This window comes from Emys orbicularis, chromosome 18 (genome assembly GCF_028017835.1).
Source record: "Emys orbicularis isolate rEmyOrb1 chromosome 18, rEmyOrb1.hap1, whole genome shotgun sequence".
NCBI lineage: Eukaryota > Metazoa > Chordata > Testudines > Emydidae > Emys > Emys orbicularis.
In genome coordinates this window covers 20,381,766-20,398,024 of record NC_088700.1, presented here as the reverse complement: position 1 = coordinate 20,398,024, position 16,259 = coordinate 20,381,766, and the positions used below count along the sequence as shown (strand labels likewise).

The following is a 16,259-nucleotide window of genomic DNA, read 5'->3' as shown; positions in this document are numbered from 1 at the left end:
TCAAGGGTGGGGACTTGGGGGAAGGGGTGTTCAGAGTTCAAGGCAACTAAAGGATGAATAATTAAGGGCATCTCAAATCCAATAAAAACCAATTTCCATGATGCAAGGACAAAAATGTATGTCCTAATCCATTTATGAATAGGTGGTAGTAGCACTGGAAGCGTCGTTAAGATACCTTAAATTATCTATGAGATCAGTCCCAACAAGAGTTCAGAAAGTTCAGCAAGAGGAGCAGCCGGACAATCCACCCTCTTCCACTCTCTGACTCCACCACCTCAACCAAGCTTCATACTCAGCAACGATGATTGTAATACAGTATTAAATTGCTTGTTTAAAATTGTTTAAAATGTATATAATGCCTTTTGTCTGGCAAAAAAAAATTTCCCTGGACCCTAACCCCCCCATTTACATTAATTCTTAGGGGGAATTTGGATTTGCTTAACATCGTTTCGCTTAAAGTGGCATTTTTCAGGAACAGAACTACAACGTTAAGTGAGGAGTTACTGTATTGCAGCACTTACCAAAACCTGGGCATTGTTGAGGTCATTTTTTGTCCACATCATGAGCAATCCTTGAAGTTTTTACAAACTCTTGTGCTTTGCATTTTTCATGCATCTCTATGTTGTTTGTTTTGTACTGAATGACTGCTTGCCAGTTTTTTGTCTCTCTTGTCACTCTATCCAGTGTGGCGGTGTTCTGCTTTCCTATGCTGCCTGACACAGTCTTACTGCTTTATCCAAAGTGAGATCCATACATTACAATAGTCTGTTTTGCAGCTTTGGGTCTCTGATTTCAAGTACAAACCACAATACCACATTGGGAAGTGTCATCACACTTCCCTAGTGTAAAGAGAGGAAATGTCCTTTGCACATAGGCAGAACAGCAGCTGCCTTCTTGCTGTACGGATTGGAATCATGCAAACACACATGCACTTAAAGAAATGAATCTCGGCAGTGATCTGCCATCATCAGCGTCCGCTGTGCAGCAATCACTGAAAAATCACATGTACATATAGAAAAATGCAGCAGACTAGATGATCACAATGGTCACTTCTGGTCTTGGAACCTATCCCTCTATTACTGTCTCCAACTATGGGTTTGCCCAGCACTCAGCACAGTGGGGTCCAATCTGACATGAGGCCTCCTGTGGCTACTGTCATACAAATAATAATAACAGAGCAGCTGGCTAGTAAATTCACCCAATCCTGCTCTCCTTGTTCACCCAAACGTTCCCACTGAAGCCAACAGGGGGCTTTGAAGGGATGGAGAAAGTCAGCTTGGCCTCATCATTTGGCACCCTATTTTAATACTTCAGAAGACACATTCACATGACTTAACTTTGTGAGCAAAGATTCAGACTGGCTCCGTTCAATAATCATCATTGCACGATACTGCGTTTGCTGTGCGGGGGAAGCAACGGCTGCTAGTCCAGTACTGAACATGTCCTATCAGACCATTTAATCAGCTACAGTTGTGACCGCTGCAGCATAAACATCTCCGTGGAAACTGCTGGAATGTGGAGAGTGGGAAGGAGGCGCTGAGATGCCGGAGGCAGAGAGTTTTATTTGCTCTGGGCTCTCTCGTTATTGCATATAAAAGGTTTACAGGAACTGACATACTAAAGTAGAGGAGAAGGTGGAGAGAGACAAGTGGAGCTGCCGTTGCAGAGACCAGCACTAGCCATGGGAAGAGCTGCCCAGAAAACCCTCCTCTCTTTACTCTGTCTAGCAGCAGCGGGTTGTCAGGCTCAGGACACCTGCCCAGGTGAGTGAAAGACAGTCCTGTTCCCAACAGCGTTTCATACCGTGGTTCTTGCCAACCTGGACCCTGGGGAACTGGGAACTGTTCAGGAATGTTTGTTGTCCTACATGTCTAGAAAGTGCTTTGCCTGCTCATGGTGCTTTTTAAATAATAAAAAGAACAGCTTCTTTGTACAAAATTCCTTTGTAGAAATTACTCTATATTGCAGAAGTGCCCATCACAGACTAGAGGTGTTCAAAAATAGGACACAGTTTTTGCAGATAATGTTGTGAAATTGTTGTCTCTTGTCTTCACTGAGGTTCTGCAAAATTTGACTTGACCTCCTCTCCCTCATGCTCATTTACTGTCTTCTAACCTCTCTATGCTGCTGCTGGAATCTCTCCGTCTAAAGCTCCCATCTCCTTTGCATATTGGGGCCAAAGCATTTCCAATCTGGCGACTGACCGACCCACACAGGCAGATGACCTAAATTCTGGAAAATAAAATCTCAATCTTCAAAGCTCAGAGTGAGCCTATGATTTCAGATCCCTCTGCTTTTTAAAATTCACGTTTACCAAATTAAGATGATTATTTGTAAAATTGCAACTGTTGTGTATCTATCACCGCAAATCCACTATACAACTCTTTCCTTGTCAGCACATTCATTTCTGCACTTTGGGTTGAGAATCCAGCAGCATTTGAAGGTTTATTTTAGTTCATCATGAAATCCTGGGATCCTTATGCAAGACTTAGTCAAATTTGTGCAGACGTCATTCAGGCAAATGGTCTCTTTGAAGGAAATGGGTCGTTTGCTAAATAAGGATTGAATACAGGTTTTGCCATCTTATGCATAAATTAATGTAATATTTCAGAGCAGTATTGCTTTCTCGTTTCATCTCCTTACATTCATGATCATTTTGAAAATCATTTGCTATGTACAACTTATGCCCAAATGTTCCATATTTGGAGGTAGAGTTCCTATATCACAGGTAATATTAACCATGTCCACCCACATTTTGTTTACCTCAAAAATTTCCACATCAGTAGAGCTCAATGGAGTTGACAGGTATGTCCCTATTTTTCTCCACTGATGTCCCTATAAATAATTTTAAATCTCACAATGTGTCTAATATAGAGAGGGGACTGTTAGGTTAAAAACATATTTAGTTCTTTAAAATGTATTACTTGAGCTTCTAAGAGCAACTGTTTTTTAAATTATTTTACTTTTGCGCAATTTCTTCACTGAATGGCAGCTGTTTGTTTCTCCTCTGCATTTCATTCCGCTTTTCTTTCTCTGTAGTTAATTTCGTTAAAAGATTCTCATGAACTGACACAAGCTGCAATGGTGGGGTTGCAAACACTGCAGAGGGATGTGTACATCAAAATGAACTTTGAAGCGATTTCTTTTAAATACAAATATTTAATAACTTTTGTTTTCACTATAACTTAAAACAAAGACTAATTGTAATAACCCCCAACTTTTCATATTAGGGCATTGTCTCTGAAATGCATAAAACTGAAGAAAACGTTGGATTTATCACTAATAGAGAAAAGAAAACCAAGGAACTATCTAGGCTTTCATTTGCTGGGTATATCCCTCTGGATTTCTGCAAAATGTTTCAGATCCTGAGAACCCAACAATCATTGATTATGGATCATTTCTTTCCCCAGAGGTGAGCTTAGTGGGTTTCAACAGTACTGATCAACTCTCCATGCTCCAAGGCTGCTCTGGAATTCCAGGTGCCACAGGGCCCAGAGGAGACCCAGGAAATGCAGGAACGCGAGGTACGTTCCCAGGCACTGAATGGGAATCAGGGATGGCTGGTGCTGACGTAAATGGGAATTACTTTTGTAATATGCTCAGACTTTGGAGATTCCCCTCAACCCTGATATGAGGAAACTCACATGGCATCTCCCATATCCTGTGGCAAGTGATTGGAGCTTCAGAATAACCAAGCTCTGAAATATTGTCCATTCCCTTTGGGTTGTCAGATTGGCAACCAAGTCCTGGTTCTTTCCGCATCTCTGTCACTGGCTCGCTGTGTGACCTTAGTCAAATCACTCTCTTTGAGCCTCAGTTTTCTTCTCTGTATAATGGCTATAATGGTCCTTTACCTCCCAGAGGTTATCTGAGGCACATTTCTTTGATCTGTGTAAAGCGCTTTGAGAAGTTTGGATGAGAGGGGCTAGAGAAGAGTAAATCATGATTATTATCATGAGCCATGACATTTTTAATGGTAGCATGTATAAAATGGTTGTTTACCAGCTTTGGTTCTCACCTGGCAGCAAGATGTGCTTGTCCCTTTGACTTCAATGGGCCTCCATGCAAGAGTCCATGCTAGGGCATCCTGATGTGAGATCAGGGACTCAGCGAGCCAGGTGCAGATACATTATTTGAATTTCGACACAGATGGGTTATTGTAATTCCAGGTTGGGATGGTGGGTGGGGATTATGTTCTCAGTATTTACGCTACCTTGTAAACTATTCAGTCAGTTTTCTATGTTTGCAGGACAACGGGGACCTCAGGGGATCCCTGGAAAGGCGGGACAAACTGGTTCAAAAGGTAAAGTAACAAAGGGCAGAGAACTGTGTATTCCTACAGGTGACCTAAGAACAGGAAATACGTTTTTAATCAAATATCAATTAGAGCTAGTTATAAAACACCAATTCCTATAATATCTGGACTCCAAAACTACCATAACTTCCCTTCACTCTATATTTGACAAGAAAGGGTTTATTATTGCAACAGAACTTCAGTTCTGATCCACTGTCAAGATCTTGGTATCTCTGATCAGTCTTTCCTATCTTATTTTTTGTTCAATTAGGAGAAAGAGGTCCTGCTGGCCCCACTGGAGTGAAAGGTGAGAGACCTCAGATGATTCTTCTCACTGCAGAGCAGGGCACTTTTTGGTGCTATTCATGGTGATAGAGAAATTGGGAGCAACAATCCCCCCCCGCCCCGTTTCATTGTACAATTTTTCCTTCCAGCTTCTTGCCAAACAAAAAATCTGAAATGAAATTGGTTCCGGTTAAACAAGAAGTGTCCCCTTTTTGTTTTTGTTTAATAGCCGAATGACAAAACAAAACATTGTTTCAAAATGAGGAGTTAGAACATTTCTAAATTGTGAATAAAATATTAGCTGGAAAAATTTCACCCAGCTCTAATTATAATGTCTGATATGTCATGAGGTCCTATGCAGTCACAGGAAATAAATTTCAACTGCAGTGTAGAGGTAGCCTAAGCCTATTTCATTTCAGCCAATGCAGAAGACAAGATAAGATAAATGCAGTACTACCAACCCCAAATCTTTGAAAAATTTAAATCGGTTTCATGAAAAATCAGAAGACTGGTTTTAAAATCATGAAATTATGGAAAAATAATAGATGTGGTGTACTTTTTCTTTGCCTTTTTGAGTATTTAGGGTGCACTGGGGTCACATTTTGAAGCTTTCACCATAGCTTTGATGGTTAGAGACTTACCTTTTTTTTGAGGCTGACGGCTGTAATTATGTCATATCCACTTGACCCCAGAAGCTTGGGCTTTAAGGAAAACAGTAATTATCATGAGACTCCTGACAAAATCATGAGATTTGGCAACATACTTAAGTCCCACAAAACGCCAACTTTAGCAGATTGTGCAGAGTGTAGGTGGTGCATAGGCCTTGATCTAGCCCCTCCACACAAGTAAACCCAAGCGATTGTTGTAGTGAGATGTTGAATTATGTAGGTGACCTCCAGGCTAAACCAGGATTTTATTCTGAGTTCTTTTTTTAGGAGATAAAGGAGCCCTGGGAGCTACGGGAGCCCCTGCAACTGTTGGTGAGACCCTCAGCACTCTCCTTTCTACTGAGCCCATCAGTTCCGTTTTATTTTTGCAGCACTAACAATTAAGTGGCTTAAAAAGCTTGCTTCTTGAATAGTTACCGTGTCCACAATAGTTACCATGTCCACAATATCTATATTAATCCTCCTGTAAGAAATAGCCCCTCAGACAAAAACAAGCCCTGCTCCGCAGCTCCGGCAGCTCCCATTGGCGCTTTTCCTGGCCAATGGGAGCCACGGAGCTTGCGCTTGTGGCGGGCACAGCACGTGGAGACCTCTCAGCTGCCTCTGATCCTAGGAGCCAGAGGGACCTGCGGCAGGAGGGGTGAGTAGGTGAGCTGGGGGGTGAAAAGGCCAGGGGTGGGCAGCGGGGGTTGAGTAGGTGGGGGTAAGTAGGTGAGGGGTGAGTAGGTGGGGGGGGGGTGAAAAGGCCAGCGGCGGGCAGCTGGGGTTGAGTAGGTGAGGGATGAGTAGGTGAGCTGGGGGGTGAAAAGGCCAGAGGAGGGCAGCGGGGGTTGAGTAGGTGAGGGGTGCGTAGGTGAGCGGGGGGGGGGGGGGGGGGGGGCTAAAAAGGCCAGCGACGGGCAGCGGGGGTTGAAGAGGTGAGGGGTGAGTAGGTGAGTGGGGGGGCTGTAAAGGCCAGCGGGGGTTGAAGAGGCGAGCAGCGAGGGAGCCAGAGGCGGGTGGGTGGGCGGGGGTGAGGAGGCAAGAAGTGGCAAGCCAGCGGCAGGCGGGGGGTTCTCAGGGCGGGCATGGGGGTTTCTGGCAGGGGAGTGAGGAGGGACATAGCAAGCCAGCGGTGGGCCAGGGGGTGAGGAGAAGTGCAGTGGCGGGGCCGAGTAGTGAGGGGGCGGGACCTGGGGCAGTGTGGGGGCGGAGCCTGGGAGGAGCGGGGGTGGACTGTGGGTGAGGCCGACACCCCCTGTGGAGTGTCCTCTTTTTTGAATGTTCAGATATGGTTCCATTTCACTTTCTATTGTGTTTCTTTTCATGACCAGTGGAGGAAGACCTGGAAGACAAACAGTGTAAGAAAGGTGAGAGTTTCTTATGACCACTAAATGTCATCTCATTCCATCCAGAGACCCAAACATGAAAATAGAGATAGACAAATTACAAAAAAAGACATCTGTGATTTACCCCATTTGCTGTTCTCAAACTATCCGCAAAGAGACTTGGATCTTTTAAAATGAAGTTGTTTGCTGTTAGCAATTGGCCAGTGAATCTTTTGTGGAAATACGTTTCAGCCGATGGGTTCCCTTGCAAACTGTTTGATGTGAGGTTTCAGAGTAGCAGCCGTGTTAGTCTGTATTAGGGTTACCATATTCAAACATTTAAAAAAGAGGACACTCCATGGGGCCCCGGTCCTGCCCCCAGCCCCACCCCAACTCCGCCCCTTCCCCACCCCCATTCCAATCCTTTCCCCAAAGTCCCTGCCCCAACTCTGCCCCCCTCCTCTGAGCACCCCACATTCCCCCTCCTCCCTCCCGCTCTGATCTTGGTTGGGGGTTGCTAAGTGCTTCCTTGCTCCCCACTCGCCCTGCAGCCCCTGCACCCCCCCCCCCCGCTCCTGCAGCCTCTGTGCCCCCTGCTCCCCACTGGCCCTGCATCCCCTGCACCCCCCCCCGCCCCTGCAGCCTCTGCGCCCCCCACCTGCCCTTCCCCTGCGACCCCTGCCCCTGCAGCCTCTATGCCCCTGCCTGCCCTGCTCCTCCTCGCCCTGCATCCCCTGCACCCCCCCGCCCCTGCAGCCTCTGCACCCCACCGCCTGCCCTGCCCCTGCGCCCCCCTGCCCCTGCAGCCTCTATGCCCCTGCCTGCCCTGCTCCTCCTCGCCCTGCAGCCTCTGCACCCCACCGCCTGCCCTGCCCCTGCGCCCCCCTGCCCCTGCCTGCCCTGCTCCTCCTCGCCCTGCAGCCCCTGCACCCTCCCCGCTGCAGCCTCTGTGCCCCCGTCTGCCCTGCCCCTGCGCCCCCCTGCCCCTGCAGCCTCTGCACCCCCCCCGCCTGCCCAGCTCCCCCGCTCCCCCGGCAGCCTCTGCCTGGCGGGGGCTTCGGATGCTCAGCGGCGACCGGGGCAGCGCGGGTCCCTGCAGCCCCCGGCACACGCCACACTCCCTGCCCCGCGCCGCAGCCTCCTTCCTGCTGCGCGGGGTGATGCGGCCGCAGGAAGGGTCCCCCAGTGGCCGGGGAGTCCCCGCCCGTGAGGGAAGCCCGAGCCGTTGGCTGTGCCCGGCCTCCCCGTGGTCCTGCGGGCTCGGCTGGGGCGCGCGGTCCGCCCGGCCTCCGGGGGCAGCAGCGGCCCCTTCGCCGCCTTCTGCGGCTGCGCCCCCCCTTCCCCCGCCCGAGCTCGCTACAATGTAGCCGGGCGGCTGGGCTGCGCTGCGGACCCGGCGGGTATGCTGGGGCCAGGCGGACCTTGGCTTATGCTGCCTCCCTATTTCCCCGGACATGTCCGGCTTTTTGGCAATTCCCCCCGGACGGGGATTTGAGTACCAAAAAGCCGGACATGTCCGGGGAAATCCGGACGTATGGTAACCCTAGTCTGTATCAGCAAAAAGAACAGGAGTACTTGTGGCACCTTAGAGACTAACAAATTTATTTGAGCATAAGCTTTCGAAAGCTTATGCTCAAATAAATTTGTTAGTCTCTAAGGTGCCACAAGTACTCCTGTTCTTTTTGTTTGATGTGAGTATTCCTGTGAGTATCTGATATTTTTTCGGGGTGAGTGCTCACCCAAGTCACATAATGACTGGAAGCCCTTCTGACTCACACAGAGATTTCAAAATGCTGCATAGGCACTTGCAGTACAAATTTTCGTGCACATTTCAGTTTCCATGAGTTTTCAAGACGCTTTGAGCCAATCCTCTGTTCAGGTTGAGCTGGTCTCACACAGAACACAGGGGGCTGGGCAGGTGGTTGTGTCTTTTCCTCTTGCAAACAAACTTCATACAACCACACTGGCACATTGCAGTCTAAATTACTTGGTTTGCTAACTACAGAGAGCATGAAAAGCGTAGATGGGTACATAGGCTGCTGCTGTGGTAGGTTTCCAAAGATAGAACACAGAGGGACCACAAACTATTTAAAGGGATACTACCCAATTCCCAAACACTGCAGTGGGGAGGAGAGGAGATGGTGGCTCAAAGATTGTTTTCTAGTTACCTAATTCTGCAATTGATTTGGCCCCCAGTGCAACATAAAGCAGCCTATGAATCTGTGCTCCAAGGAGAGTTATACAACCAATTTACATATTTCAGTTCCTCTTTCAACCAGGAGCAAAGAACTGCAAGGAGCTGTTAGCTAGAGGGAACATCATGAGCGGCTGGTACACCATCTACCCCCGTGACTGTAACGCCATGACCGTGCTGTGTGACATGGACACAGATGGTGGAGGATGGATTGTAAGAACTGAGCACAATGAAGCTCATTGGACATTTTTTCTTGAACAACAAACAGTTTTCTGTCCCAAAAATGGGAGGTGGCCCTTACCCAGTGGGTTCTAGCTAGGAGAAAAGCATGAGGACAGAAGCTCTGAAGCTGTTAGCTCACCATGGTTAGCTGAAATAAAAAACACAAACACTTCCTGAGCCCTTCTAAGCCTCCCTAATCCTTGGTTGTGGAGATAACTTGGTTGTGAACACAATGGGTTTCATGGAGGGAACCCGGATCTTTAGAATCTAAAAGCCCCAGTCTGAGGGGACATTTGTCACTGGTCTGACACAGTTAACCAGGTTTCCCTTCTCCTGGCTATTCTCTGCCTGGCCGTCAGAGCCTCCTCAATAGCTGCCCAGACTCTGGAACCAGAATTCCTTCTTCCTTCCACTTCTGTCACAGGCCTGGTGACTCAGCTGCTCTGTCGCTCAGGCACCACCTGAGTAGGAGTGGAGAGAGCGTTCGAGGGAGCTGAGGGGTTTGAACCCTGTATGTACATCACATTTAAACCTTCCAATTTATTATTCTGCTTATTTATATCCCAGTCATGCCTAGAGAATCTGATGAAGATCAGGGTCCCATTGCGCTGGGTGCTGAACACACCCACTGAGAGACAGCCACTGTCCTTTACAGCTCACACTCTCCATAGACAAGGCAGACAAAGGGCCGCAACGAAAGCAGAGGGGATGTGACTTGCCCAAGTGGCAGAACTGGGTATAGAACCCAGGCCTCCTGATTGCCAGTTCAGTGCTGTGGATTTCAGACCATGTGATCCTTTAACCTAGTGCTGTTGCTGCCAAGATTTAATATGATCCTGTGGGACGAGCCTCCATCTGTGGTAGTCACCTGAGGCTGACATAGATCTGACCACATTAAATCTCATCCAATGATTTACAGTCTCAGAGTTTCTGGCCTCCTGCTCTACGTAGGATGGAAATCAATGTGGGATTTCCCAGCTAAGAACCTCCTGTTTCGCTGCAGGTGTTCCAGAGACGGGTGGATGGCTCTGTGGATTTTTACCGTGACTGGAATTCATACAAAAGAGGTTTTGGCAGCCGGCTGTCAGAATTCTGGCTGGGGAACGACAATATTCACCTGTTATCATCCCTTGGTAAAGACATCACTGACGCATTCTTTTCCTTACAGCAACCTTCTCCACCAAGTTTTGTTCCCACATTTTAGTCATGGATACAGGGTATAGAGTTGTACTATCGGTAGAGGTAACCCTTCTGCTCCAGACACCCCTTCCTGTTCCTTACAGCCCAGTCCTGCCACACAAAGCTATTGAAACCAATAATGCTGTGGTAGCTGGGCTGGCTCCAGTCATGATTCATGGAGCAGCATTTGGTCCTCTGGTGGTTCGCCCACAGTACAGCAATAAGGGATGGTACAACCTGGATGAGGTCATAGATTCCAAACTACCTTAGCAAAGCATAACATGAAGCAGTTTTTTAATAGGGAGGTTAGGTTGGTGGATGGAAATTGAATTGATAAAGGTCAATATGAAGATATTGGCTTGATGCAAGAATCAGTGGGTGAAACTCTGTGATGTGTGTGATGCAGGCAATTCAAACTAGATGATCATAATGGTCCCAACATAATGGAGCCTGATTCGTGTTTAGAGTCTTCAGGGGCTTCTGCAATAAAAACAAACAATAATAGCAATAAAAACTAATGGAAGGTGCTGAACATTTTGCTTTCAAATTGTTTTCTAAAGGTCCCAATGAGCTTCGCATCGATCTCAGAGATTTTGACAACAACCATGAATTTGCTATCTTCTCGTCATTCAAAGTTGCAGGAGAGACTGAGAAATACACGCTGATCATTGGACCCTTTGTTACTGGCACTGCAGGTAGATTCTCAGCTCATCCTTTACCCTCTGTGGCAGATGGAAAAATGGAAAGCAAAAGTGATGCAGAGTATTCTATGGCAGAAGCAAAAGGCGAGGTAATCTGTGGGAGTGATGTCTGTCATGAAACATCAGTTATTCTCCTGCTGAACTATTAAAGGAGAAACACAAGGTTTAGTGAAAACAAAACATATAGTATAATATGGATATCCTGCCTAGTGAAGGACTGAAAGCAGAATAATGAATATATACCTATCTCATAGAGCTGGAAGGGACCTTGAGAGGCTATCAACTCCAGTCCCCTGCCTTCAATAGCAGGACCAAGTACTGTCCCTGACAGATTTTTTTTTCTTCCCCAGATTCCTAAATGCCCCCCTCAAGGATTGAATTCAGACTCCTGGTTTTAGGAAGCCAATGCTCAAACCACTGAGCTATCCCTAGGCACAGCTACTGTTGGTTGTTTTCCTAAATTAGATCTTAATGCCCCATACAACTATCTGAATTAAACTAAGTAGGCACACCAGGATTGGTACAAGTCATTGTGTGGTTAGATATTCCCCATTTTATGCAAACTATGCATCCGGACCCCCGCATACCAGAGACAGAAATATGTTGTGCCATGCAGAGTCCTCTACACATCACTGCAGGATTGCTTAGGCACACCCACAAGCCAGCTAGGGAGAAGGCCTTTTAACTAGGTTTAAAAGAGGCAGGGGACAAAAGCCAACAGCTAAGCGTAAAAAAGGGCCACCTTAACAGAGGGCCAGATTTTTTTGGGGAGGGGACATGTAGGGTCAGAGGAGGAAGAAGAGAGTAACCAGTAGAGGCATATACTCAAAATCTCAGATACCTCTACATAAATGCCAGGTGGATGGGGAATAAACAGGAAGAAGTGGAAGGATTAGTACAATAGTAAATTTACTACGTAAGTGGCATCACAGAAACTTGGTGGGATGAGTCTCATTACTAGAATATTGGTATAGTGGGGTACAGCTTGTTTTGGAGGGACAGGCAAGGTAAAAAGGGAGGAGGCGTTGAATTATATAGCCTGAATATATACACTTGTTCTCTGCTCCAGGAGGAGGCGAGAGGCAGACAACTGACAGTCTCTGGGTAAAGAAAAAAAGGATAATAAATAGAAATGACCTCTTGGTACGGTGTACTATAGTAATGAGGGACTTTAACTACCCAGACGTTTGTTGGAAAAGTAATAAAGAAAAACACAAAACTTCTGATAAGCCCTTGGTATATATTGGGGACACCATTTTGTGGAGGAAGTAACCAGGGGGACCAGCCATTTTAGACTTAATTCTGACCAACAAGGAGGAATTGAGAGCGAATCTGAAGGCGGAAGACAATTTGGGTGAAGTATCAGGGGGTAGCCGTGTTAGTCACAGATTTCTTTATTCTAAGGAAAGGAAGGACAAAGTGCCAAGGAGAAGTACAAAAGAGTAGCATACCCATGTAGGGACAAAATCAAAAAGATTAAGGCACAAAATAAGTTACACCTAGGAAGGAACAGAAAAAGCCGTAAGAAGAGGTTCTTTACATATATTAGCAGCAAGAGAAAGATGAAAGAAAGTGTAGTTCCTTACTTAACAGGAATGGAGAGCTAACTGATGACATCAAGAAGGCTGAGGTGTTTCGTGGCTAGTGTGTTTCAATCTTCACTAAAAAGGTTACTGGCGATGACATACGCAACACACTATTAACAATAAGGGGGAAGGAATGCAAGCCCAAATGGGGGGAGGGGAAGGTTATACAATATTTAGATAAGTTAAATGTATTCAAGTCAGGAGGACCTGGCGAAACTCATCCGAAGGGACTAAAAGAGCTACAATCTCAGAACCATTAATAATTATCCGGAGAACTCCTGGAGGATGGGTGAGGTCCCAGAACACTGGAGAAGGGAAAACATAGTACCTATCTTTAAAAAGGGGGGGAAACGGGACCCGGGGAACTGTAGGCCAGTCAGCCTAACTTGATATCTGGAAAAATACTCACTCAAATTATTAAACAATCAATTTGTAAACACCTGGAGGACAATAGGATTAATTAGCAATATCCACCATGGAGTTCTCATGAACAAATCATGTCAAACCAACCTAATTTCCTTCTTTGACAGGGTTACTGGCTTAGTGGATAAGGAGAAAGCAGTAGACAAGATATATTTTGATTTTAGTAAGACTTTTGACAAAATCCTACATGGCATTCTCAATAAGCAAACTAGGGAAATGCAGTGTGGGTGCAATTACTATAAGGTGGGTGCACAACTGGTTGAAAGACTGTGCTCACAGAGTAGTTATCAATGGTAAGCTGGGAGGGTGTATCTAATGGAGTTCTGCAGGGATCAGTCCTGAGTCCGATAGTAGTCAATATTTTCATTAATTAGTTGGATAATTGAGTGGAGCATATGCTTATAAAATCTCCAGATGGCACCAAACTGGGAGGGGTTGTGAGCACTTTGGAGGACAGGATTAGAATGCACAATGACTTTGGCAAATTGGAGAATTTGTCTGAATTCAACAAGGTGAAATCCAGTAAAGACAAATGCAAAGTGATTCACTTAAGAAAGACTAATCAAATGCACATCTCCAGAATGGGGAATAACTGGCTTGGTGGTAGTATTGCTGAAAAAGAACTGGGGTTTAGAGTGGATCGCAAATTGAATATGAGTCAACAATGTGATGTAGTTTCACAAAAAGCTAATACCATTCTGGGTGTGTTTTCAAGACTGTGGCATGTAAGAAACAGTAGGTAATTGTCATGGTCTACTCAGCATGGAGGAGGCCTCAGCCAGAGAAAAGTGTCCAATTCCGGGCACCACACTTTAGGAAAGATGTGGACAAATTGAAGAGAGTTCAGAGGAGAGCACGAAAAATGATAAAAGGTTTAGAAAACCTGACCTATGAGGAAAAGTTATAAAACTGGTGATGTGTAGTCTTGAGAAAAGAAGACTGGGGGTGGGAGGTAAATCTGGTAACAGTCTTCAAATATGTTAAGGGCTGTTATAAGGAGGACTATGATCAATTGTTCTCTATGTTCACTGAAGGTAGGACAAGAAGTGACCAGCTTAATCTGTGATAAGGAGATCTAGGTTAGATATTAGAATTAAATTTCTAAGTATAAGGGTTGTTAAGCTCTGGAATAGGCTTCCAACAGAGGCTGTGAAATCCACATCACTGGAAGTTTTAAAGAACAGGTTGGGCAAACACCTGTCAGGGATGGTCTAGATTTACTTGGTGCTGCCTCAGCCCAGGGGGTTGCACTTGATGACTTCTCAAGGTCCCTTCCAGCCCGACATTTCTATGATTCTGTGATCATAGCGAAGGCTCCGGGCTAAGCTATTGGGTTAGGAGCACATTGGGCTCACATTATACCATCACGATAGTGCAAACTGATTTCAAGACACCCAAGGACTGAGCATATTGACGGCAATGAGTTACTCTGGATTTATTGTGGTGTAACTGAGATCAGACTATAATTTTTTGGCATCATTTCATCTACAAGAGATGGTGGGAATTGCAGCCTATGATGTAGATGGTTTGCAATGTCTCATGTGACTGAATAGTCCAATCCCAGATTTGCACGATCTTTGGCAGTTGTTGCAAATATATCTATCTTGGTTGGGAGCTGCTTGCTTCCTATGGCCCCTTTTCTCTTCAAGCTGTAGGAGCCAGCTTCTGTCATGGACTTTGAAACCCTGATGGAGACGATGGCGCCACTTGTTACGATCATTTGCCAAGGTTCCTCATAGGTCAGGATCAACTCCAATTCCTTCATATCTCATTTGCATGTGTCTTTATAGTAAAGCTTGGGACGTCCTGTTGTTCTTGTTCCCTCTGATAGCTCCCCATATAGCATCCTTGGGTATGCATCCATTTTCCAACCTACTCATATGGCCCAGCCAGCGCAGTCATCTTTGCTTGTCATACTTGGTAAATTTGCCCTTTGAAGAACCTCTGCATTGGTGACTTTATCTTGCCATTTGGTGTTGAGTATGCAGCGTAAACAGCATAAGTGGAAACTGTTTAACCTTTTCTCCTGATGAGCATAAGGTGTCCATGTTTCCCCACCATACATGAGAGTGCTGAGGAAGCAGGTTTGGTACACTAGCATTTTGGTCTTGATGGTAAACTTTGAGTTGTTCCAGGCTCTTTTAGTTAGTCTGCTGAAGGTGGTGGCAGCCTTTCCAATGGGAACATTTAGTTCTTCATCCAGTGAGAGGCTTGTGGTCACTGTAGAACCTAAATAGCTGAACTTTTTGGACGACTTCTAGCTGGTTGGCATTTAAGGTGATTGAAGGATCTTGTGGACCCCCTGTCCTAATACAACCATTTTCTTGATGCTGATGGTGAGTGCAAATGCCTGACAGATACTTTAACGGTGGTCCATGAGTTCTCGTAATAGATCTTCATCGTGGGCTATGAGGGAAGCATCATCGGTGAATAAAACTTCCCTGATTACAGGGCCGGCTCCAGGTACCAGCATTCCAAGCAGGGGCTTGGGGCGGCAATCAGCAAGGGGCGGCAGTCAGTGTGTTTTTGCTGCCCCAAGCAGCGCGACGAATTGCCGCCGCGGAAGGCGGGGGGAGTCCGTGTGCCGTTAGGGCGGCACGCGTGTTTCCGCAGCGGCGGAAATTCAGCGGCAGCTTCTATGTTCAGCTGCCCGCGGCGGCAATTCGGTGGCTTCTGTCTTCCGGCTGAAGACAGGAGCTGCCTCTGAATTGCCACCATTGCGGAAACGCGCGTGCCGCCCTAACGGCACACGGACTTCCCCCGCCGTCCGCGGCGGCAATTCGGCACGCTGCTTGGGGCGGCAAAAACAGTAGAGCCGGCCCTGCCTGATTAGCACCTTTTTTACTTTGGTCTTTGACTTAAGTCATGACAGGCTGAAGAGTTTCCTATCCGATCTTGTGCGGAGATACACTCAGAATATGGCCTGGTGAAAAATGTTCCTCTCTGGAAGTAGAATTGCAGTCTCTCTCCTGACCCCAGGGAGAGTTCTTCTGCCTGGTGAAGGGAGAAAGTTAGTAACCCCACTGCAGAACCACCAGGCTGGGCTGTGGGAACTGAACTATAAAAATTCAATAAATAAACAATAAGAGATTATCTCACCCACCTTGTGTCTGTAAAAAATATGTAGTAAATAAACCCAATTGTTTCCACAGGGGATTCTTTAATCGAACACAACGGCATGATGTTTACAACCCACGACCGCGACAATGACATGTCTCTTATTAACTGTGCTGTAACCTTTAAAGGGGGCTGGTGGTACGGGAATTGTCATATGTCCAACCTGAATGGATTATACCTGAAAGGAGCCCATGAAAGCTATGCTGATGGGGTGAACTGGTTGACAGGCAAAGGGCACAAATACTCCTACAAGATGTCAGAGATGAAAATGAGGCCCGTGTAG

General features: G+C 46.3%; 1 protein-coding gene across 1 annotated transcript; it reads left to right on the top strand.

Moving 5' to 3' along the window:
- The first annotated feature begins 1,681 nt into the window (after window positions 1–1,681).
- On the top strand, window positions 1,682–16,259 carry LOC135891140 (ficolin-1-like). The gene is made up of 10 exons (XM_065418629.1): window positions 1,682–1,763; window positions 3,411–3,524; window positions 4,250–4,303; window positions 4,566–4,601; window positions 5,515–5,559; window positions 6,561–6,596; window positions 8,834–8,961; window positions 9,974–10,103; window positions 10,710–10,844; window positions 16,012–16,259. The coding sequence occupies exons 1-10, from the start codon at window positions 1,682–1,684 to the stop codon at window positions 16,257–16,259; spliced, it is 1,008 nt and encodes a 335-aa protein (XP_065274701.1).